Consider the following 26,959-nt stretch of genomic DNA (forward strand, 5'->3'; position numbering starts at 1 on the left):
CATTAAGTCAGGGGACAGGAATCAGCTGATTCTGTCTGCTATTCATCAACCTCTTAAGAACACCCAACTTTAAAAAAAAATACTCTGATAAGAAAAATTGCCAAGTACATTCACTATCTATTTGATATCATTAAGATGCAGGGAATAATACCAAAGAGGCTTCAATAAATTGCCCCACAAGTCAGTTTTCAGGGCAATGCTATTATTAGGTTCTCTAGAAATCCACAACACACTGAATTTGCATTTATGCCTGAACCAAAACTATATAGGTTTTCTGAGAGTAATTAAATGCATCATAATGGGATTTGAGGGGAAAGGACACTGATTTAAGTAGTTTAGTGAGAACAAAAAATCAAATAATGCTAATGATAAATATTTGCTGAAAGAAGACTCTTCATTTGTAAAGATTTTTAAAGCTAACACTAAATTTTAGCTTAAATTCTTATACTTGACTGCAAATTGGTAAATTCTCATTAGGATTAATGTAGTTCCTCAAAAATTTCTCTAAGTCATCACTATCATTATATATTTTCTCAAATATTTGAAATAAAAGTCTTACATATCAACACACATTTTGTTCAACATTTCTGAACCAAGGAAACCGTTCTGAAGATGCTAAAATGGAATACAATAAATTTTAAAATCATATATGAGCTTTTGAATTCTGAGTCAAACACTGTGCCAGAGCAGGTACAGATGAATGAAAGTTTGGGAGTAAAAAAATGTGGAAATATAAGAACATGGTTTAATAACTCTGCTAGCTTGGTAATAATGACACCCGTATAAGTGTCATCTGAATAGATTCCAACAAGGAGATATGCATTATAAGGGAAGGCAAAGGAGTAGGAAACAACAGTAAATGCAGCATCATCAAAAAACTTTTCCCAGAGTTCATGACCCTCAAAGCGTCCAGCACCAGGCTGCTCCTGGACAGACAGGACCACAGAGGTGAACCTGCAGGTCTCAGGAGTGTGGTCACACGAAGCCCAAGATTCACAGACAAAATGCTAACACAGGGCTGAAGCAAACCACAGGGGCCCTGAAAAACCACTTCGAGGTAGGACCAGGGTCACGTCTAGCTGTCCACTTAACAAAGAAGTTTCTAGAAGTCTTTTTTCCTCTTTTTAGATCTGGGCTCTGCTACCAGGCCAAGGACCTGAACTTACGGGTTCACAAGAGAAGTTCAGTTGGCAAATAGGAGGAAAAAGCAGGAAAGGGGTCCAGGCAGTCAACTATATAATTTTCATAGACAGAAAATCATAGGTACTCAGTATCTTTACTATTATTTACATTAACCAGTAAAACAGCTTTTAATACCATTAAAAGCACTGGTAATTACATACACTAGAGAAATAAACAATCAAAACACAACATATTAAACCAGTCTCACTAACTGTGATATCTCCGATAAATAAGTAGGATTACTATTCCTACCTAATAACGGCATGCCCAATGGCAGGGTGCATGAGGGTAGTCTAACCTGATAAATGCTCCTAAGCACCTAGAGAAGTCTTTGTGACATTAAAGAATGGGAATTCTTGCTGATGTTCCTCAAACAACTAACACCATGCCAGACTCAAGTATTTGCTTGAATGACTACCATGGGCAGGACCCCACGCATGAATGAGTACGTCCCTCTACTTCAGTTGTCTGAAAATGACTCCCAGTCTAGAACTCTACAAGCACATCTTACAACCTCCCATCACTGTTTTGCTCACCCTGAATTCATTGTTATCAGAGCAACCTATAGAAAAAAAAAAATGGCATGCCAGTTTGCTTAGTAATGTCAATGGCTCAGTTAATTCAAACGATAGTAGCCAAGCTTTTAGGAAAGGTAAATAACCCTCTCCAGTCTGCTCCTCTTTCCTTCAACCCAGCTTCATTTTCTACTATCAGTCCTGAAATTTACGCTTGCTCAATGTAATGGCTTGTAGTTTCCTGTGCTCCTACTGCAGCAGTCACTACAGATGACCTTGTTTTTTACAGGCTTTGTCCAGTTTATGAACTCAAATCTGTCTGTGTCTGCGTAGGCACACTGATTACTTCCCTCCCTGTACTGACACCCCATGAAAGGTGACTTACCAGCGCCTCTCGGCAAGAGAGGGGGGACTTTATTTCCACATTCCTTGAATCTAGATGACCTGGGACTTACACTGGCAAACAGACTGCAGCAGAAGTGATGATGTGGCTGTTCCAAGTCTAAGTGTATGACCTGGCCTTTTCCTGCACTCCCTTAGCGCCCTGCCAATGTCAGTGAAGCTAGCCTGACAGAAGAGGAAAGTCTGGAGAACCCAGCCATCCTCCCTGAGGCCACCCTTGCTCAGTCTGCAGATGGGGAAGTGCGCAAGAGCCATGAAGAGCAGAGCTGCCTTCCTGAGCTGAAGGTAACCTCACACCTGACTGAGTCTAATGGAGACCTGAAGGGTCACCTAGCCAAAGGAGACTCCTGTGCAATACTGATACTTCCAAGCCACTCAATTTTAGGGTGGTTGATGATGCAGCAGCAGTTGATATAATTTCCTCCACAAAATTATCAACTCTATTAATCTCCTTGACAGCTGGAATTAAATCTTATTTTCATCTTTTTAATACCCAGCCTAGTATCTACATGGCACAGATTCTAAATAAAGGTTGAATTAAATTGATAGTATCATTATTCCCACAGTCTAAACTGTACTATTCCTTATATAATAATGTATCTACTTAGTTTTATTTTCATAAGGGTGATGATTTCAGGAAGAGTAAAGAAAAGGTAGAATATGCATAATGAGTTCAAACTTTAATTCTTCTCTAGATTTACAATACTCATAAAACTGGATTTTTTATAGTCATACCTGCATGCAAAGATAAACAAGCATTTGAAATATGACCGAATCTCCTTAAATTTTAATGGGCATAAATCAAACAACATGAATTACAGTTTTCTGCATTCTGAATTCAAATCAAGGGTTATACAACTTTAACACTAAATTGAAAACAACTTTTTCTTCCCATTCAATATAGCCTGTTAAGGATAAGCTGTAATCAAGAAGGTTGAAACTTGTTATTACTAGTCTGGGAAGTAAGGAGGAAATCTCTCACTGTAGTCTTTACACTTAGAGGGAAGAAGGATCAGCTAAATATCCTTATGTTACACAAGATTAAAGGATAATATTTGGTGGTATTATATTTGATTGAGCCGAGGGTAAAACATATTTTAATATAAACTCATTTAGGCTGGACTTTTATTTGAAAAGGTAGAGAAGAAGCAAGATACCTTAAAAAAAATACCATGTACAATCTTTTGAAAAACCACCAGAATTCATCTGTTTTTTAACAAGAAGCCAGGCAGTCAACATGACCCACAGATGAGGACTAAATGGGTATGGAGGCTGCTGTCAGGGCATTGCCATTCCAAAATTGTCCCAAAATAAATTCTAGAAATTCCTAAACCACAATTGGTCATCGAGGATTTGCAAAGCTGAGTGAGCTCTCAGTGGTCAGAAATCGTAGAGGACTGTCTCGCCCGCTGCTCTCCTCAGCAGTGTATTTCATCAGTCTGCCTGTTCTGTTTCCCGCTCTGTCTCTGGTGAATCCTCTTACCCTCCCGTGCATCTGGCCTGTACCCCAGTTCTTGTATAAATATATAAATCAATCTTTAAAAAAAAAAAGAAATTCACTCAAAAAAAAAAAAAAGAAAGAAAAGAAAAGATATCAAGATATCATAGAGGAGGAGGTCAAGATTTTCCCATTTAGATTCCTTACATTGTCCCAATTCACAGGCCACAAAAGTGCTTCATTAATCGGGCAATTTAATCCTTCCTGGGAGGCAGCAGAGAAGAAAAACAGGAACTCAGAATCATCACACTAGCAGAAACATTTACTATATTCATGCACCTGGCTGAGGGACAGACCTGCCTTGAAAATCAGTCTCTGGGAGTCCCTGTGAGCCTCGGTTTCCTCATCTGTCAGATGGGGCAGTACAGGGCAATGGTGAGTATGAGAAGACTTATTTCATATCTATTTGTAATATACTAGGTACACGGCTGGCTTGGCAGGGGCTCAGTAAATGGGCCCATCTTTCCCTTACCAATTCAATAAAGCCTCTTTCCTCTATTAAATTCTTTCCATACTTCAAGGCTGATCTCAAGCTCCCTTCTGCAATCTCTGCATCGAAAACACCAACTTACTGCTGTGACACATTTTTGTACATAGTTGACAGTCATTTTCTTTGCCACACATGATATATAGTGAGGTGTTTATATAGATGCCTGTACCTTTGCTTGGTTTAGAATGCCTTGCTATTACAGGTGTCATTCATTTTCGTAAATCCTGTTTCTTCCCCTTTGCTTCTATACTAGCACAATAAAACTGTGCAGGGTCCCTGACAAATGTTTGACTTTTCAAGCACTTATTCTTCAAAATATTGAGGCATTATCAGCAGCTCTGGCAACTTCTGCTTTATCAGCCATCCCTTACAAGGATATAGAACAGGCAATGATCTGACAAGTTTTCCCTCAGCCAAGAATTACATTGACAACAGTTGTCCAGAAAAAAGGCTTATTTAATATCACAGGATCAGAGGCCATCTGTTTTATACTTCCTGTCCAAAAGCCAAGAAAAAAATTCCATCCACATCTCTATCTGAAAATGGAATGAAAGCATAGTAATAAATAGCTAAAAAGTGACAACTATTTTCAATATAAGCAAGCGGACTCTACTGAGTTAAAACTCCACAGTAAATAGCTGTTTAAATACTTTTAAGTGTAAAAGTGTGTGTATTTGAAGTCACAAGCACCAAATGGTCGCCATTAGGCGAAAATTACATTACGCTTCAGTACCTCAAGGGATGCCCAAATATCACATCGGCAGTAATAATTGAGACAAAAATATTAACTTCAACCAACTTTCTCATCATCCCTGGCCTTCTATTCCCAATTCAGATGCAGTCAGATCCTGCAATCTCCCCACACCTTCCCTAATTAATCTAGTCCTAATTATATTCTTTCTAGTATGAAATATTGCAACATTAAAAAATTTCCATTTGCTAGTAAAGACAATATTTACATTATAGATGTGTATTTTAAAATCAAACACTATCTTTTTAAGAAATTATTTTTTCATCATTTTTTTCCCTTAGGAAATTATATACTGCCTTCTGGTATTTTTCTGCAGGTGGTAAAAGCAACTTTCTTTTCCCCCTCTTCAAAAATTTTCTTTATGTATCTCAATTAAATATAAGCTCTTTGAAAGTATGACATTTTTTATGTTCCTTTGTCTTCCTACAGAGCCCCGAATACTGATTTGTATAAAATCAATTACTTGATTTCATAAAATAAAGGTGATTATCTGGCATTTAATAAAGAACCTGACAGATCCTGTTTTTCACATGCTTTCCAGGAGTATAATCCAAGAACATTTTACTCAATATCTACAGTACTATTCTGTCATTCATTTATGTAAATATTCACCAAGAACCCATTATGTGCACAGTTAGAGGTGTTGAGGCTACAGCAGTGATCAAACATTATATAATTTCCTATTTCTTCATGAATCTTTCATTATGTATCTGAAAATTCAATGAGGTCAAGGTTGTATCTTTACCCAATGAGCTTACACATTGGTGTGATAAATAATCTATGTATTTAGTAAACAGAGATACATGAAAGGATAAATCCTGCCCCCAGATGAAGCCATCTCTTTACACATAGTTCTTAAATCCTAGGTACCATTTTCCATCGTATATTTTATGATAAAGCAGTCCATATGGCACCTTTGTTCACAGCCGAAGCTTCTTTGATCCAGGGCTTATGAAACTCATGGAGCTTATGAAATTTGATATTTAAAAACAAGTTATGAAGTTTTTCATAGTTGATCTCTCTACTTTTTACCAAAAAATAGAAATTTCTGGGCCTCCCTGCTGGTGCAAGGGGTTAAGTCTCAGCACTATGAAGCTATTGGCAGCCATTGCAGCCTGAGTTTGATTCCCAGCCAGGGAGGTGACCCACATGGCGCAGCAGACCTCTCCTGTCTCGCCCGCTGCTTCCCTCAACAGTGTATTTCAGGCAATCTGCCTGTTCTGCTCCCCACTCTCTCTGGTTAATACTTTCACCCCTTGCACTCTGGCCTACACCCCAGATTTTGTTTGCATAAATAAATCTTTTTAAAAAATAGACATTGCTAAATTTCAAAAGTTTTACTAACTTTAAAGTCAGACTGCCTCCATTTGAGTCCTACATCTATCTATACTTGCTCTGCAACCTGGGATAGGTTAGTTAAACTTAAATGACCTATAACAGCAGTACCAAATTTTTAGGACTTCCATTAGGATGGAATGAGAATGGATGCTAGAACACTGACTCAGAGACAGGCCAGTATGTGTTAATCATCACTGCCATTATCTTTACATTATAGACTTATTTTACTTGGTAAGTATGATGTCAGGGTTTTTAAAGGGCTTTCTCAGTCCTATAATTCTAAGGAATTCTCCAGAACCCTGTTTCATCAACTAATTGTTACATTACTAATCCATGTCAAATTTCAAGAACATTCATGTCACCAATGACTCAAAATTTAAGGAAATTTGAAATTTAAGGAAAAGAGACTACCATGTAGAAAGCATTTGTAGAAACCACGTGAACTAGTTGAATTATGTTGTCTAATGTTTATCTGAGATCACACTAACAGATTATTCAGGTGAGAAAACGAAGTGATTTATATTCAAACTAAATCAAGAGGAAAGTAATAAAGTTAATCCTCTGTATTCTTATTAAAATTTCATGCTCCCAAATTCACCAAACTGAAAGATGACAAATGGCATCTCGTGATTCTATTTGAATATCCTTGATAACCAGGGATGTTAATCTTTTTTTATGTTTTAGTGGGTTGAATGACTACCTAGAGTTGGTGAATGTTTTCTTATTTGGAAAGCGTCTTTCCAAATGAAATAAGGGATCTTGAGATGAAGAGGTTATCCTGGACTACTAACTTGTGTCTTCTAAGAAAGAACAAGAAGATCTGCTAAATAACAGAGGAAGCAACATAAGGATGAAGCAGACAGTGGAGTGATGTAGTCAATAAGCAAAAAAGTCAAAGAATGCTCACACTCAACAGCTGGAAAACGTCTTGCAGAATTCTCCCTTAGATCTTTTGAGTACAGACTTGCTTACACCATGATTTTAGATGTCTGGCCTCCCAAACAGAGAATAAATGTCTGCTGTTGTAAGCCACCCAGTTTGTGATAATTTGTAATAGCAGCTATACAGAAACTATTACTGACCATTTGGGTAGGTTGTTAATCATCACTCTTACCTACACTATTTAATGAGTTTTGTTTTTCATACAGATATGTAAGAGTCTATACAGAGGTTCTGTACATATTTTAATATTTTTTAAGATTTACCTATTTATGCATACAAGAACTGGGGTATAGTCCAGAGTTGTGGGGGATGAGAGGATTCACCAAAGACAGAGCAGGGAGCAGAATAGGCAGAGTGACTGAAATACACTGCTGAGGGGAGCAGCAGGTAAGCCAGGAGAGGTCTGCTGCGCCATGTGGGTAGCTCCCTGGCAGGCTGGAGATAGAACTTGCACTGCAGAGGCTACGGATAGCTTCATTTGTTATATGAAATATTTCAGCTTTAGTTCAGTAGAATTTTTCAATCATTTATTTATTGTCCATGCTTTCTTTGGCTTAAAAATATTGCCTTCCTCTTTATAATTTATCTTACATCATCTCCTAAATTGTTGCTTTTCTTTTTCCATAAAGTTTATAATGCCATCTATGAAATAAATCAAGTGTATATCTACGTATAGGTTTATCTCTGTCCTATAAATTTATTTCAGTCCCTCTCTTAATATCAATCTATCTCAAATACTTTGATCTCTGGTAGGCCAAATCCCCCCAGGTTGCTTCCCCTTGTCTTCTATAGTCTTAGCTATTTTCTTGACCCTTTCTTTTTCCATATACAATTCGGTATCAGCTTATCCAGGAACATAAAACAAACAAACAAACAAAATCTTTGTTAGGGGATTGTTTGCAAATGTAATGACTAAACTGAGGATAACAGACAACTTTATGACATTAGTCTTCCCATTCAGAACACAGGTATCTTTTGTTCTTTGTTTAATAATGTTTCATAATCTTTCTCCCTGGGAAAATTGCAAATTTTTTTTGGATTTGTACCTAAAAGGTACTTTATGAGATCTGATGCATTTGAAAATGAGTTATTTTTCCCTACTGCTATTTTCTAATAACTTATTGCTCTTTAATAAAAGTATTATAGATTTCTCTATGTGTGACTGGTTTTTATGTTGTAATCTTACTAAAGTCATTAATTTTAATAAGTTCTCTATAGATCCTCTTGAAATTGTCTAGGTAGAAAACACAGCATCTGCAAATAAGAATAGTTACCATTGCAAGCTTAGTGGGACTCCTGTTTATCTTGCATTGATTGGGACATCCATTATGATATGGATGAGTAACTGAAGATAGCCAACTTTGTTTTATTCCCAATTTTTATTAGAAAACCTTAAAATCTTTCCCCATTAACTAGGATATTTTCTGTAACTTTATGACATTTCTTTCCAGGGTCCATTTTTTACCTGAATATGTGTTTTTATCCTAAACAAATGTTGCGTTTTCTTAAATGACATTTTTTTTATTTTAATAGTTATGACTTTTCTCTTCTCTCTTAATGATTTTAATAATCTTTCTAATACTGAATCACTCATCCATTCAGAATAAAAAGGTACTACATCATTTATGTACATCACTGAATTTTTATTATAATAAGGATTTTTGCATCAATATGAAACAAACCTGGTCTTTAGTATTCTATTCTTGTGTTATCCAAGTTTGTTTGTGTGAGGATATGCTAGCTTCAACTTTTTTTTAATTTCTGAAACAGTTCTGATATTAGAAATTATTTTTCCTTAATGTTGGCAAAATTGCATGAGCATAGTCTCCTTTGGTAGGTAGATTTGACTATTACTTCACTATCTTGGAAGACAACCTGCCTGGCTCACCAGCAGTGTGATCTGAATATGAATTGCCCCCCAGAGTAAGGTCTGGAGTGTACAGTCCTGATTCAAAAGAACTGAGGGAAATTCTATAGGGACTATACCTGGTGGGGGGAGGAACAAACATTATTTAAAAATGAATGATGATGTAAAATAGGTATAAAGAAAAAAAAAGAAAGAACTCATCCCACAGACAAAGCCAGCTATATTACTCATTGGCCATTGTCAAAGTTCTTGCTAGTTTAAGGCACACAACCTGTAACAGTAAAATAGCAAATTGATAACTATAAAAACCAACCACAAAACAAAGCCCCAAAGTAAAATTTCACATGGTTTGTTCTTATTAAAGCACCATGAAAGCATAAGTTCATTTGCTAGGGTCCTGACAGAAATATTAGCAACAACATGATTGTACTCTCCCATATTTTACTAAAGGTTATAAACATTTTAAACATAATTCAATATGAAAGACATTTAAAAACTTTTTTTGGAAGTCTGCAAATAACTCATTTAAAGGGGGCAAAATCTGATCTGAAGGAGCTTGAGACGGGTCTTTGTGTTCAAAGAAAATAAAACTGATTTTATCCACAAAGAGCTGATGAGACTCAACAAAAACAAAGAAAATAATTCAGTCAAAAAATGGAGAGGAGCTAAAAAGAAACTTCTCCAAAGAGGAAGTGCAAATGGCCAACTGGCATATGAAAAAATGTTCAGCATCACTTGTAATCAGGGAAATGCAAATCAAAACTACAATGAGATACCATCTCACACCAGTGAGAATGGCACATACTAAAAAAACAGCAACAACAAATGTTGGCAAGGTTGTGGAGAAAAAGGAACTCTCCTGCACTGTTGGTGGGAGTGCAAACTGGTCCAACCACTATGGAAAGCTGTGTGGAGATTTCTTGACCTACTAAACATAGAGCTTCCATATGATCCAGCAATTCCACTCCTAGGTATTTACCCAAATGACACAGAAACATCAGTTCCAAAGGGCACCTGCACTCCTATGTTTATAGCAGCACTATTTACAATAGCTAAGCTATGGAAACAACCCAAATGCCCAAAAATAGATGACTGGATCAAGAAGATGTGGTACATATACATAATGGAATATTACTCAGCAATCAAAAAAGATAAACACATGCAGTTTGCAGCAACATGGATGGAGCTAGAAGGGATCATGCTCAGCGAAATAAGCCAGAAAGAAAAAGAAAAATACCGGATGGTCTCACTCATAGCAGGAATTTAGAAAACCTAAATAAGGGACCAGGAAAAAGACTAATGAATACAAAGTCAAAATTAAAATCAACAAGCAACTATAAACCAGAGACACACTATGGGGGGATGGGTGGGGAGAGGAAGGATTAGGGTCAAAATAAGGGGGGTTGCAATTGTATGGGGAATAAAAAAAACTGATTTTAGTCCATACTTAGAGCGTGAACATGTCTTTCACTGCACTACAACAGAAAATATTATTTCAAATGCTGATATTTTAACACGTGCATTATATCTGATCTTTCAATATCCCAACAAATTTTGCCACTTAAGGGAACTTTATAACAGCTGCAAGGTAAAACAAAGATTCGTTTTGGAAGGTGATAATCTGTCCTACCTTGAATCTATTCTGTACGTTCATTCTTTTGAATGCAGGATATAACCAATGCCAGTTTATTTTCATTCTTGGCATTATTTATCATGTTTTATCATTAGGAGTTAATTTCCCCAAACTGGCTTGTCAGAACCCAATTAAGAAGTTTTCTCTTCTCAGTTTGCTCCCACTATACAAGCAAAGATGACAGATATTTAGTGCCATGCCTGAGTAGTCTGGCAATTTAAAAAATGTGTAAATTGAAGGTATGAAGACCTAAAACAGATTATAAATAGTGCTTGTTGATAAGTTTATTTTTTATTTTGAATAAACAAGAACATTAAATTTAATGGATGAAACCACATAATTTTTTTTTTGCAAAAATTACAAAGAACCATTAACATTAAAGGAAAAAAAGCAGAACCTTTTTTCTTCCAACCTTTTTACAATGGAGTATAGATAATACCGTTTAAATTTTTCTACCTGGAAATTAAAAATAGTAAAAATGAAGTAGTTTAAGATCCACAAAACAAAGACCACTCACTGTAAAGACTTTTCCAAGACTGAGGCAGCTGAAATCTTTCCATCCACTCCATCCTGTAGCCAATGGGCATTATATTTAAGACTGTACATTGGAGAGATCACAACCAATTTCCCCATGTAGTAAAATAACAGGGTAGAAAATAATGAAATACTTAATTACTCAGCATAACAGTAACATTTCCCACATTGTTTAAACAAATACCGGATGGTGTCACAGGTGGAATACAGAGAAACCCAACAAAAAGTCAGATAAAGTTAAACTTAAAAACTAACTCTTTTTTTTTATTATTTATTTTATTTGTTTTGTTTGTTTTTTTTTTTATTTATACAAGCACTGGGTACAGTCAGAAGCGCGGGAGGGTGAGAGAATTCACCAGAGCCAGAGCGGGGAGCAGAGCAGGCAGAAGGACCGAAGTACACTGCTGGGGGGAGCAGCGGGCGGCAGGAGAGGTCTGAGCGCCATGCGGGACCCTCCTCCGGTGGCTGGGGAGCAGCCGGGGATCGAACCGGCACTGCAGAGGCCGCGGGCAGCTCCGCAACCCAGCGCTCAACCGCTGCGCCACCGGGGAGGCCCTAAAAACTAACTCTTGATTTAGGTTTTCTAAATTCCTGCTATGAGTGAGACCATCTGGTATTTTTCTTTTTCCTTCTGGCTTATTTTGCTGAGCATGATCCCTTCCAGCTCCATCCATGTTGCTGCAAATTACATGAGTTTATCTTTTTTGATTGCTGAGTAATATTCCATTATGTATATGTACCACATCTTCTTGATCCAGTCGTCCAGGAAAAAGACTCACTATAATGAAGTAAAAATCAAAATCAACAAGTGGGCGGTGGGGGGGGGGGGGCGGGGAGTAGGATCAAAACAAGAGGAGGTGGGAATTGTACGGGGACTATAACCAAGATGAAATTGCATACATTGTGCAAAAATGAAAAATGATGTAAAAAATACATAAAATAAAAAAATGATAAAAAAAAGTATTAAAAATTAAAAAACAAAAAACAAAACAAAACAAGAAAACTAACCCTTGAGCATCTCCCTGGTGGCTCAAGGGGTTAAGCACAACACTGTGAAGCTATCCGCAGCCTCTGGCTTCTAGTTTCAATAATAAACTTTCAAGGATGCTGTCACCTTATACCATTATGAGTGTTCACAATTTTGAAGAAATAAGAAGGGGAAGGGTCAGATGTGTAAGTTCCTCCACCTTATGGCTTCAACCACTTTTGTGTGTTCACTGACAGGCGAGGGTTTTCAAGTGTGGGGGTGGTGGGGAGAGAGTGAAGTCCAGGAAAACAGCCTGAGGAAGTAGAACCTTTGCAAAGAATGAAAAATAAAGGAAAAGGAGGAAGTAAAAGGGAGGGAGGAACAGAAAGGAGAAACAGTGGGGGTGGGGCGGTGTGAGTGATGCAAGGAGCTTGCATGGAGGGGTGCAAGCTGGGAGATGCCAAACAGCCTCACCCCTCTGCTCCCCAACTGGTTCAAACCCTCCATGTTCTCTGACTTGCTGCTAAGAAGGGGCGCACCAGTCCGCACCACACCTATCATCCGTGAGTGCACAAGACTCACCACCAAGACAATCTGAAAAACAAACACTGCTGGCAGAGAGAGGGGAAGGCAGGCCAGTCTTTTTCCTTCCTAATGTGTGTGGGGCCAAGGCTAACATGTTTAAAATCATGCCTCTTGAAGGACCCCTCCTATCATCTGTAATCATGATTAAATACATTCTGTCCAAGCTACTCCATCAGATCTGCATATGATATTCTAAGTTAAAATCTCAACCACTGTAACAGCATAAGTATATTCCAAGGTGATTTTAAAATTCACAAAAGTAGGCATCCACTAGGTACTGCTTTATCAAAAATATGTGCAGATTAAAGGTCACAGGGGAAAGGAAAATTCCCTCTCTGAAACTATTTGTTGTAATTTAAAAAATAGAAGCATTAAAAAACAGTTCAAATTTGAGAAAAAATTGCTCAAAAAGAAAGATTCTTACATGAGAAAATGACAAGACTAAATGAGTATTTCTGAAACTGCACAAAAGGGAAAAATTTCATAGAGAATGTGGTCTCAGCCATACCTGAGTCTGGACTGGAAAAATGGGTCAGGGAAGTTTTAATAAATAATTCTTGAACATCTTTCTCTCCTAATTCTTGAACACTCTTGAGACCAGAGGCCTTATCTTGGTTATCTTTGTATTTCGAGGGTATGCGGCATCTGACTAGCACTTAAATATTTAACTAGATGACATCCTTAACAACAACAAAAAAATTAATTTAGTGCCTTATAGTCTCAGTACCATGTATGTTATCATTTCTTACTCTAAAATAGCTTATAATTACTAGGAAGCAATGCCCATAACACAAGTTAAATGCTGAATTGTACAAAATAATGGCAGGTATTTGGGGGAAAGCCATGCTCCAGGTTCTAATAACAGCCAAGCTCACATTTAGCGCTGTGCTTAATAATTTATATTAGTTAATTGGTTGAATCAACAATCCTGTAAAGTAGGGACATGATCTCTTTTACAGCTGGAGAAAATGAAATGCAATGATATTAAGTAAGTTCCAGCCACACAAATGAGAGGCCTTAGTTCTATAATTCCAAATGAAATAGAAACAAAACACATTTTTTTTTTTTGCTTTTCCCATGTGTAACCTCTATTTCCTCTGCGATGAAACCTTCACAAGTCCTGTATATCAGACTTCTAACCATTTCAGAGTATAAACCTTTCAGCAACTTGGTAAACTCTATGAATCCTTTCTCAGGATTATACAGGAAAGCAAATTTGTTGAAATACAGATATAAAAATACTTTTAATAATGTAGTTAAACAATTTATTGCATCTATAACTCATTAACAAGATATAAAGAGTGATTTAAAAAGTATTGTAAGTTTCAGTGTCGTTTGTCAATTTCCAACAATATTACAAGATAGTGGCAATAAAAATATGTGACATGAAAATACCTAGTACTATTGTGGCTGTTGTCTACATTCACACTCTAAGTGATGCTCAATTTCAATTAGAGATGAGAGAAAATAAAGGTGCAATGTTTTCTCATCTGAGCGCATGGATTCCTTGAATTTTATCCAGAACCTCAACTATAAATCATAACTCACTGGGTCCTCTGTGAAACAATTCTTTTCTTTTTGAGACTTGTTGTGGAGCTTCCTCACATGGTGGCTAAACACAACGAAACTACCTTAAGTGTTTAAGCACGAGGTGGAAGACAATCACCCAGTGGGCACCCACATGAGCCCTAACATGGAGTGGATGGGTGAAGCTGTACGAGATAGTTATATGCATTTTTTTATTATCTCCTTGACTGAAAACAGTACTCACTTCCTGAGCAAGGTGAGCCTTAGCTAATCACATTTTTGTAAAATTTACATAGGTAATGGTTTTGTTTTTAAGACTTTATTCATTTTTGTGATTATGGAAATGAATTACATATAGAAGGCAAAACCAGCATCTATTGAGAGAATGCTAATGAGAATGCATGTGATTCTTTTGGAGATCTCATTCTTGCAGCCAAAATTTAAAAAATAGAAATTTAATGATAAAAAAGTCTACTGAGAAAATCTGATAGAAGTGAAACAGAAGAAATGATGTATTTACCTGACTTAAAAGTGGCATTTAAACAAGCACAAAATTTCCTGACTTTTTCAGGATCAAAGAGAATGTCAGGGAAATGGATATTTTCTCCTAAAAAAACCTTTCAGAAATAGAACAATAATCAAGATAATAAAAGGAAAAATATAACTCTAAAATTAGAGTAAGTTTGATACAAAAAAAAAAAAAAAAATCCTCAAAAGATATCATTTGCTGGGCCTCCCCGGTGGCGCAGCGGTTGAGCACTGGGTTGCGAAGCTGCCCGCGGCCTCTGCGGTGCCGGTTCGATCCCCGGCTGCTCCCCAGCCACCGGAGGAGGGTCCCACATGGCGCGCAGACCTCTCCTGCTGCCCGCTGCTCCCCTCAGCAGTGTACTTCAGTCCTTCTGCCTGCTCTGCTCCCCGCTCTGGCTCTGGTGAATTCTCTCACCCTCCCGCGCTTCTGACTGTACCCGGTGCATGTATAAACAAACAAATAAATAAATAAATAAAACTTTAAAAAAAAAAAAAAAGATATCATTTGCCTAATGAGGCAGATAATTAACTATAGTCGTTCAAAGAAATGTTACTTAAGTGGACAAGATAATTAATTTAAAGTAAAATAAGAGACTAAGCAACTTTGTAAGGAAAGGAATTTAAAGAGCATTTTCTTATTGATGAAGGAGTAATCTATAAAACACACTCTGTGAACAAGAGGGCTTACTCACCAGAAAGCAGCAGTGCTACTTTGAGATGCTATCAGGACTAAGATGGCATTTTCCTGATGGAGGATACAGCTTTGTTGACTCCAAATTTATTTAGAGAGTCAAGAGTGTCCTATCATGGGTCCAATATAGTTACAAACACCCAGTATCTCTAAACCCTTCCTGGGATGTAGTGTCTAGTTGAAGTATAAAAAGACTAGCATGGCATAAAAAATAAGAATCTCGGAGATGGCAATCCTCTGCACCCCCACACTGAGCTCTCTCACTGGCACTGGGTCTGGGGCTTAAGAAATGCTATGTTAACAAATGTGGGCCTGCTGTCTGACAACAAAGATGCCAATGACCAGGCCAGCAGTTTCTGGTTATCTGGTAGGGCACTGGAGGTAAGGTTCTCAAATCAGGCTCCCTGAGGGTGGGATGCTGGACAGTATTTAAAGGGTTGAGAAACAAAGTATTGTAGAAATGCAAGAATGCAAGTTGTAGAGTCTGATTGGTTGTTTTCTGCTGAATCATAACATAACTCAAATTTGGATCCGAAACTGCAACAAAACTGAGCACCCCTCACTCTTCCAAGCTGCTCATTTAACCATCTGCCAGGTACCTTGGTTCCTTTTCCTATGGCAAGTTCTGCTTGGGCAGCGGGAAGTCACCTTGAGGACAGTGAATGCTCTCCTGGGCCTGCAGTCTGAATCACATCTTGACAACTTAGGAAAATACTTTTTTATTCCATTTAAGAGATGAATTTGGGGATTTTTGTCCTGTTGTTTCACTCTCTCAAAGGCCTTGGCATTTATCGAAAGTAAGGAGACACAGGAAAGTGGCACAACCACCAGTGCCAGCTACATTGAGGTAGGAAGTCATGTGTACTTCTGCTCCTATGGCTGCCTGACTTGGGTTAAATTTCTAGATAACTTACCAAACTGGAAATGTGCATTACTTCTACTCACCCACAGCCCACTGTAAACACAGGGATTATAAAGATACAAAAGAGAGTCTGTAAGCATAAAATGTAAAGATCTCATAAAGATGAAAACCTTTTCATAAAAATGTAGATGCAGAAAAAAAGAGACTAATAGTTTACAGAGAGGTCTGTTCTCTGCCACATGTTTGCTACACAGGCTTGAAAAACTCAATCTCAGTTTCTTCTAAAAATCCATGAAGAAGAGGGAAGGGGTCCACTAACATGATTTCCTTGGCTATGTCCAAGCAACAGAATTCTACAAATGTATATGGATTATCTAGTTTTCTTTTCTTTTTTTTAAAGATTTATTTATTTATGCATACAAGAGCTGGGGTATAAGCCAGAGATGCGGGGGATGAGAGGATTCACCAGAGATAGAGTAGGGGGCAGAACAGGCAGACTGAGTGAAATACATGCTGAGGGGAGCAGCGGGTGAGACAGGAGAGGTCTGCTGCACCATGTGGGTTGCTCTCTGGCCAGCAGGGTATTGAACTCGTGTTGCAGAGGCTGTGGATTGCTTCACAGTGAGGTGCTTAAACCCTTGTGCCACCAGAGAGGCCTGGATTATCTAGTTTTCATCACAAAATGCATACCATGAGAATGGGACAATCTACAAAACACAGTGACAGGGAGCACAAAGCAAGCTACCCTAAATAGAAACTGAAATCTCAGATAAGAAAACACATTTTCCAGATTCTTAAAGAATACTTAAAGTGTCATTCTTAGAATTTAGGAAAATGGGGTGTGAAAGTAAGTGGCTAATACACAAAATAACAAATACAATGTGATGTGCAGAACTCAACACAAATTTAAAACCTCACTTTCATAATTGGTTACTGGATTTCATCTATTAATAACATTGGCCTTTTTTATACCCTTCTGCCAAAGACTGTCGATCTTGGTTTACTTAGTCATCAATGCAATACCAAAAAAAAAAGATTTTTTCCATGGTGTAACTTCAAAATCTAAAAGATTTTGACAGGTCAAACATTCCTTGGAATATAAAAAGTCAATCTTTCTATTCTGAAGTACAATTTTATCAAGAAAATTACAGCAAAATATTTAAATTCAGATCTGCCTCTTTCCCTCTAGCTTACCCATAACAAGACTAAGTTACATTCAGATTCTGCTTATCAATTCTAAAAAGGTTAAAGACATAAAGCCAACACTAAAAAGGTTAAAATACTCTCTGTTTTTACATGCCAACCACTAAACTATTGCATTTAATTTTTAAATAATATTGAGGGCCTCCCCTGGTGGCGCAGCAGTTGAGCGCTGGGCTGCGAAGCTGCCTGCAGCCTCTGCAGCACCGGTTCGATCCCTGGCAGCAGGCGAGGGTCCCACATGGCGCACAGACCTCTCCTGCCAGGCCCGCTGCTCCCCTCAGCAGTGTATTTCGTCAGTCTGCCTGTTCTGTTTCCTGCTCTGGCTCTGGTGAATTCTCTCACCCTCCCTTGCTTCTGACTGTACCCAGTGCTTGTATAAATAAATAAATCTTTGAAAAAAAAAATAAAATAAATAATATTGAGTCAGCGAATAATATCAAAGAAAGAAGGTAAGTAAAGGGGTGAAATTAAAGTTCAATATTTTGAGGAAAAATGAGTAATTTTCTTGTAAGACAACACAATTTTTCTTATAGAAGGAATTCTCATTTTGTATATTACACAAGTAGAAAATCTGAAAAGCAAATGGTGGTAGTGGTGATGCTAGAGGCAAGATTACTTTATTAATGTCTTGGTAATTTTTTTAACATTAAACACCTCTAACTCTCATTAATTTTTCCTAACCAGAAAACCAGATAAAAAAAAAATCTACAAAAGCTCTAACATCCAATTTTTGTGTACTAAAACAAAGTTTCTGTTAAGCTGAAAGCAGCTCATAAGCAATTATATAGTGTCTTTTGGAAATCTCTCAAGAAAGGCCATTTGCTTTTCCACATATCTGTTATAAATCATACTGTCATTGGTTTTATCTGGATGAATTCCATCAGAATTTTGTGAAAACAGAAGCAGACAACTTATGGGGAAAACTTGGAAAGTAACACATTGCAATAACCCTGTATTTCCTTATCCACAGACGCCGTTGAAGTCTCCTAAAGTGGAAAACAAAGAAGCAATGTGTGTGTGTGTGTGTGTGTGTGTGTGTGTGTGTGTGTGTGTGTGTGTGTGAGAGAGAGAGAGAGAGAGAGAGAGAGAGAGAGACAGAGAGAGAGACAGAGAGACAGAGAGAAACTAATGTCCATTTTATACTAAAGAGAGTGAGTTAGAGAGACTTTCATGGGGGATAAAAACTAGAAGGGAAAAATGACAACTTCAATTTAAAAAAAAAAAAGAAAAATCCAGCTCACAACAATTAATCAAGATAAAATTACTAAGATTTTTAACTGTCAACTTTTACTAAGTAGCTATTTCTTTCTTCTTTTGCTGTTCTGGTCCTCCTCTACCATTATGTCTGCCTAGCTAGGTGGTTTAGATGGCTTGAGGGTCCATTTTTCCTAATTATGCTAAATTTATGAGGAAAAGGACTGATAAAACTACCCAAAAAAATTTCTTCTTTATTGTTATTATTTTATAGGCCAATGTTTAAACCAAATTTAAGACATCTCATTTAAGAAGGTGTGACAGAAATAATATTGGCATAAAAAATCATTACCTTTACAGCATATGATTCTACAGAACATATTAAATAGTATTCACAGTAAATGTCAAAACTGATGAACAGACATACAAAAACACATGCACACCTGACCAAGAGCACACCACATATAAACACACAGAAAAATCCTATTCTGCTATGATCTAGATGCAAGAAAATATTTACCTTTTGAAATGATGGCTGTAACTTAACAAAATATCTTAGACGTTAAGAAATATATACACTGAGCAGCATGCTAAGCCACACTCTAATACCCACGATCCCAGGTATTACAGTAGTCCAAGTGAGTGAAAGTATAATACCACCAATGTACCAGAGACAGATAACTGCTTCCAGCTGTCTTCAGAAAATAAAAACCTACTGTCAAAATGGAACGTTATTCACAAAATCATTAAAGAAGTAGCATTTTTGAAGCTTTTATACACACACACACACACACACACAACAAATTGACTTTGAAAGAAATTGTATCCCAAGAGTAAGGAGACAGATTTTCAATTTAAGTGATAATAAAATTAGGGTTTATCACACACCCCCACACCCCTACATGCATAGCCAGAAATGGCCATTGCAGTTAAAGACTACTAAACCTAATAAATGAGAAAATTACCATCGATAAATTATTAATAGTTGAAAACTATGTCAAGCAATATGAAATGTCTAACAAAATAGAGTTCAGAAGATGTAAGAAGTAAAACAAGAACACAGAGTGTCTAGGTTAGAAAGAAAATAAACACACACACACACACACCACCAGGCTTTTGAAGTATCCAGCATCTCTGAAGAAACACAAAACCATAAAACTGGTAACTGTCATAATCAAAAGAAATTCCATAGCAATACTGAAACAATACCTAAAAATAAACCAGAATTATGTGGAAAGTGAGAATACAAAAAATAAAGTATGTAATTTTCTACACAAGAGTAGTAAGCGATACTTTTAGCTGACAAATATATACTGAATGTATTTGTCACACACCAGGGATGTAAAGCAACTGTGAAAGAAACAGCTCCTTCACAGAATATATATTTCTAAAAGATGTAAGATGTAGGGCAACACATTTCTTAAATTATAGGGCGAACGAAAATCATTCAGGTGTTGGTTCAAAATTCAGATGTTCCATCCCCAGGAATTCTGAGTCAATAGGTCTTGGGTTGAACCCAAGAATCTGTTTTTAATAAGTGTTAGTGGAAAGAGTGAGGTTTTAGCCCGGCTACCAATTAGCTATTCCGTTTTGGGCATAAGTCCCTTCATCTCTAAGATGGGATAATCCTATCTGTTTAAAAACCTTACTTTAAAGAATAAAAATATTTCTTGAAGTGCTTCACCCAGTATCTGGCACAGCTATATTTGAAATGGCCACTTTGAAGCAACTGTGGCAAACTCAAAGAGCCCAAAACTACATTCACATTGAACTCAGATGCTTACCAAGTATGGAACAACGCACAATTAATTTAACCTCTTCCTGCTTGTTTCTATTATGTAATTTGTAAATAATATTTCTATCCTTTACAAGAAATATTGGAAGAAAAACTTAAGATAATTTTGATAAACTAAAAAAATTACATGTAGTAGTAATAGAGATGACTAACATTGTTAGCTACTGCAAAAGAGACAAAATATAATCTTGCAAAAAAGGAAAAGACTTTCATGGCAGGGAAAAAAAACACTGAGAAGCAACTTTTTTTTAATGCTTATTTTTCCTACAGATATTGACTATCACTGGAAAATTACTCTGTGGGTCAATCAGGAATGTAACCCCCATACACATCTTTGAGGGTTAAGATACAAAGACAAGTTGGATACTGACTCAGGGAAACTTTGGCTGGGAATCCTTGGTCACCTAGTTGGAACACTTATGTCTTTCTGGAACAATCCCAGCAAGAAATCATCTAATTCTACTGGTTAGAAACATACCACTCATAAGAGATTTACCTGGAGAACTACTAAAATTAAATCTGAAATTTTGATTTGATGAGTCTGGGGCAGCTTTCCAAGTCCTGTTGATGCACTCTTCTTCCCAAGTGGTTATGAGATGCAGCTGGCAGCCTAGTCTGCATGGGCCAGGCAACTAAATGACAACGAAACTAGGGTGTAATCTTCCCTACTTTAGTTTCCATTATGGTTCCAGTTGAATTCTTGGGGGTACATCCAACACAAGCCTAATGTGTCTCCAGGCTAAACACTTCTACTTCCTTCCAGTAGTCTATATATGATATGTTTCAGACCCTGTGACTCCAAATTAAAGCATGTGGCCAGATGAGAAACCACGCCTCACACAGAATATGATTCAGCTATGTTCTCCTTCATTATGGTATTTTCATTAACACAATATAAGTGCTTAACCAAACTGCATCACATCTTATGCTTTATAAAAATATACTTCTTTTGGAATAATTTTAGATTATACAGAAGATACACAAATAAGGGCTTCCACATTTCTCTCACCTAGTTTGTTTCCTAATGCTAACTGGTACAGTGGCATAACACATTTACCCAAATTACTGCTTTAAAAATTACATCATTTTTAACAAAAACTACTTTCCTGAATCATAGTTTTTCATCCTGAATACAGACTTTCAGCTTTTTTTTTTCTCAAATGATGCAATAGTCAAGGCAAGATGAAATGCGACATCTTATACTTAAGATATTTCAGGTCCTACATTCGAGATATTGCATTCAAGGTCCACATTCTAACACTAGATTCTATGTCATGCAGAGACTTGGTAAGCAAGATTTCTATACTTTCATCCAATTCAACAGGTCGAAGATTAGGGTAATACAGACTTCTCCCAAGATGCATTAAGTGGCATCTGATGCATACCCTCAATAAAACACACATCCAACTAATTACCTGCATACATCCAATTAATTTCTTTTTCACACAAAGAAAATCTCTGCATTCAGGAAATTCAGAACCATGTGTCTCCACCATCTTTGTTTTTTACTGTTCTAGTATGAGTTTGCATGTTCTGCTACTTTAGCTGAAAGGTTTAGAGGATTTGCATAATAGAAGGAATCCATTCCCCAAATGACTCTGAAAAAAGGGAACTCTCTAAACTTAACATCTTCTGGCAACTCACTGAAGCAATTAATGACCATGTGTGAAAACTGGTGCTCACAGGAAATCCATAGAGAATTCCTGATCAGTCACAAACTGAACCCAGAAGAAATAGCAAGGTAGTAGTATTGGTAGTATTGTTCCTTCAGAAGAAAAGATAATTCAATTTATCCTCTTGAAATTAGCTACTGGCTTTAATTATTATAAAGCTTAGGGAACAAAATGCCACAAGATAGCAATTTGCTATTGAAATCCTGATTAAAAAGGATAATTTAGACATGTGGACCCAAAGACAGCTATACTTAGCTGTATCAATCACTGCCAGAAGATTTTTCTAAGCAGTTTACTTCTCAAAAGATGTGAATAAATTTCAATTCTGTTTATCTCTCAAAACCAGCCTGTGGAATTAGTTTTAAATTGAAAAATGGAATTGACAATGCTTTCAAGATGGTTGCAAACTCACAGCCTTCCTATTATACCAATGAGTTTCTTAAAATGACAGAGTCATTTTTAAAAACTTTTAAATAGCATCAGAATGCCAAAAACAAAGCTCTTTAAGCTTACCTCATAGTAACTGCGGACTGCATTGCAAAACGCTTCATCTGCGACAATCTGGGTCTCCCCGCTGAGGAAGGCCTGGAACCTCTCTTTCAGCAGCTGCAACTGCTGCTTGTTAAGCTGCACAAAAAAAAAAGAGGGAATTAGTCACCCCTTGAAATATAATTCTCAAAGGTTGTATTTGCTCTCTGTGAGATTTGACACCTAGACTTGACTTTATGATAAAGCTAAAATATCCTGCTACATAAATTTCTGGCTTAATTTTAAAATGTCTCCAAGCAGTTTAAAACCACAATGAGATACAATCTTACCCCATGAGAAAGGCACATGTTAAACGGTCCCCCCAAAAAACCACTGAGAGGATGCTGATGAAGAGGAACCCTATGTAAAATGGTACAACCATTATGGAAAGAAATCTGGACCTACCTTGAAAAACTAAAAATGGAAATACTGGAAGACCCAGCAATCCAACTCTTGGGCAGTTTTCCAAAGAATATTAAACTGTCAACACACACACACAAATAAACAAACAAAAAAATATGTTCTATGAATTCACAACAGCATTATTTACAACAGTCAGGCCATCGAAGCAGCTTGAACATCTGTCCAGGATGACTGGATCAAGGAGATGTGGTATATCCACACTATGGAGTTCTAGTCAGCCTTTAGAAGGAATAAAATGCTATAATTTGTGACAAAATGGAAGGAGTTCAAGAGAATGATGGGTAGTAAAGGCAAGTCAGAATGATAAAAACAAATACTGGACATTTATATAGCATACAATTTTAAAACAAAGTATTGTACTTTCAAAAATAGTGAAAAATCAATAAACACTGAGGCTCTGAGACTAAGAGGGAGGGCTAGGAAGAGGCAAGGGGACTCAAGAGATGGTGGTAGGACAAGAAAATAAAACAATTCAAAATGCTCAGTGTTCTTCTATAAAATAAGAAAAAAGCAATATAAAAAGAAACAAGTATTCCCAAGTCACTTCCCCACCTACAATGGAATCTAGATACTGCAATGGAATCCAAATGTTCTACCCCAGAAGGATTTCAAATGGTTACTACCCTGGTCTCTTTGAAGAGACAGGAAAAAATCAAAAAATGAGATCAGAAAGCAACTTCTGTGATAAACTGTCAGATTTCTTGAAAAGAGAACAAAGTGGAGAAGTACTCTTGAAAGCAAGTAGACAAGCAGCCTTGGACAGAAGGTAAGAGGAAGGAAAACTGCAAAGAATAAAAAAACCCTAAGAAAGATTCCCCTACAAAGAATATTTGCTAGATTCCGAAAGTTTGGACTCCATGAATGAACATGCTTAATGTCTGAGATGAGATAAACATAGGACTGATAAGGAGGAGACAAGTCCAGATGAGAATGGAGAGGAAGCAGTGGCGCAGTGAATGCAGCCTTCAGCACAAGCGAAAGAAGAGCTGTGAACCAGGGGTAAGCCAGATTTCTTCATCCTGAGTGCAGTCAGCACCATCACTACCGAGGATAGGTCACACGTGAATGGGAACTCACAAGCCACGTCCCATAGTTTCCAACAACAAAGAGAATCATTTACTAAATCGGTATGGCTCAGAGCAAAATGAGAATGAGGAGACCCTTGCAAAAAAAAAAAAAAATAATAATGATACGAATTTCAAGATAGCAGCAGAGAAATAAGCCGAGCACAGGCTCACAACTGCACAGGTTCATGTTCCTGACTACAGAGCATCAATTTCACTAGAGGTAAGGCATATAAAGTCATGCAAAAGCATTTTAAAATGGTAACTGGAAAGAGAATAGCATGGTCTAGCTGTCAAACAACAAATCCCAAAACACATAAGAGGAAGGAAGTGATCCTTCTACATTGTCCGACCCGTATCAGACTATGTAAGAACTCAGAGCAGGTCTGGATTCTACAGAGATGTGAAGCATTTGGAAACATGCTGGGGATAAAATGATTAAAGGATTAGAAAGACTAAACAAACTGGTACGATTTGGCTTTGAAAAGAAGGCTGATGTGAAATAAGTTTAAATCTGTTCCAAGCACTTATTAAAATGCCATTCAATATGAGAAACAAGCTCTTTCCAAAAATGAGTTTTCTTTAGGAGTCCAACAAACAGGACAGTTTGTAAAGAAACTGTTGCTGGTAGTAACGGACTGATAACAAAATATCCTAAAAACCCTCAGGCTCTGAGCATCGAAGGCAGGCCACCACATTTCTTCACTAAGGTCATCTCCTTTGTTTCAAAGAAAGCTAACCCAGGCTGAAATGCAGGAAAATCACCACTGTAACATATTCTCCCTTTCTATAATGTGAAGAGAATGAAAGCAGGGACCTTTTTGTGTGTGTCCTAGCCAGGCATATTCAGTCGGTGACTTCAGATCTCTGAGCATAATTCACAGAAGAGACCAGATGGAAACAGCACACAATTGCTGAGAGCAAGACAGCAGCTGAAAGCGCTTTACTGCCAAGCCCTGGGCATTGCCAAGAAGGGTTTGAACTTACAAGTGTCCAAGTAAAAAGAAGGGGAATGACAATGAACTGGAGGGGACCCTTAGTGATCTTCTGTTCTAAAGCAGACATTTGGGAAACAAAGTAAACATTTAAAAACTAAAACATGTGGATTTCTTCACTTGGTTTTCTTTCCTCAGACATATTTTCTTCTTTAAAATTCCCCTAAATTTTATTTTTATTTTTTTTTAAGATTTATTTATTTATACAAGCACTGGGCACAGTCAGAAGCATGGGAGGGTGAGAGAATTCACCAGGGCCAGAGCAGGGAACAGAATAGGCAGAGAGATGAAACACACTGCTGAGGGGAGCAGGGGGCGCAGCCATGTGGGACCCTTGCCGGCAGCCGGGGATCGAACCGGCGCTTCAGAGGCCGCGGGCAGCTTCACAGACCAGCACTCAAAGGCTGCGCCACCAGGGGAGGCCCCTCCTAAATTTTAAATAATTTAAATAAATTTTAAATAATTTCTATTTGCAATTTACCTCCATTTCTTTGCCCACTGCATGGATGAGTTAATTTCTAGTGATTATAGAATGGAAAATCTAGGAAAGTATGAATTAAGGAGAGGAGATCTCAGCAAACCATCTTCCTAGAAACACCAACAATGTTAGCTTAATTCATATAAACCTGTCAAACCAGGCTTCAACAATTACTACAGTTACATGTAAAATAAAATGAGAGCAAATATTATAGTGATATACAGTCAATAAATAGACAGTATACAGAATGGGTCTACATGTCTTTATAAAAGACAAGGAGTAAATAAAGGAAATTAAACTCCAAATGTAGCAGGGAGTAAGCAGTCAAAAAAGTCTCCTAATAGCTATTTGCATCATCAAATAAACGGTATTATACATCAAGCAAAAGGTGAATGGAGTAGATACAAGAATAGATCCAATCACAATCAGAAATATAATATAAAATACCTTTCTTTATACCACCTCAAATCTGTGCAAAAGATAGTCTATTCAATAAATGGTATTAGGTTAACCAGGTAGCTACGCTGGTTAAAATTAAGTTGGACTGTAGTGTATAATGTTATAGTCCAAATGAAAGAAAACTTTTCATAAACAAAGATGAAACTATGAATGGTACTAAAAGAAAAAAAACATGGGAGAATTCCTTGAAATGCTGGAGAAAGACCTTCCTAATCATTAATCAAAACCACAAGATAGGGCCTCCGCTGTGGCACAGCAGGTTGAGCGCAGCGCTGTGAAGCTGTCTGCAGCCTCTACAGCACGGGCTCGATTCCCGGCCAGCCAGGGAGATACCCACATGGCACAGCAGACCTCTCCTGTCTCGCCCGCTGCTCCCCTCAGCAGTGTCTTCGGTCCGTCTGCCTGTTCTGCTCCCCACTCTGTCTCTGGTGAATCCTCTCACCCTCCAGCGCCTCTGGCCTATACTCTGGCTCTTGTATAAATAAAAAATAAATCTTAAAAATAAAATAAAATAAAATAAGCCATAACTCCTAGAGCCAAGGGACAAAATACATATTTGAATTTGCTTCCATATTCAGACAGACTATGGAAGAAGGTTGGCCCTGGGAACTGGAACATGTTCATCAGCCTATACCAGCTTACTCAGTTTGTGTTTTAAATCAATCACACCACCCTTTTTATCTACTCAGATTTTAATTTAGATTTAAAATAGCTATAATAGCAACTTCCTATGTCTTTAAATCAGAATGATTATGACCCACTACCTAATCATCTTGCAGGAAGACTGGACGACCAACCAATGAAATGTTTTAATTCTTTTAGGTAGAGGATTTGA

At 37.3% G+C, this 26,959-nt stretch overlaps 1 protein-coding gene across 2 annotated transcripts in view; it reads right to left on the reverse strand.

Annotated features, from left to right (window-relative positions):
• Positions 1 to 26,959, reverse strand: part of CADPS2 (calcium dependent secretion activator 2) — a 410,328-nt gene that overhangs the window by 298,774 nt on the left and 84,595 nt on the right. For both annotated transcript variants that reach the window (XM_037512374.1, XM_037512392.2), the window contains exon 2: positions 22,691 to 22,804. In XM_037512374.1, coding sequence (XP_037368271.1) covers positions 22,691 to 22,804 — 114 coding nt within the window. The remainder of the gene's footprint in view (positions 1 to 22,690; positions 22,805 to 26,959) is intronic.

The sequence above is a fragment of the Talpa occidentalis genome, unplaced genomic scaffold (assembly GCF_014898055.3).
Source record: "Talpa occidentalis isolate TD23 unplaced genomic scaffold, MPIMG_talOcc4v2.1, whole genome shotgun sequence".
Taxonomy (NCBI): Eukaryota; Metazoa; Chordata; class Mammalia; order Eulipotyphla; family Talpidae; genus Talpa; species Talpa occidentalis.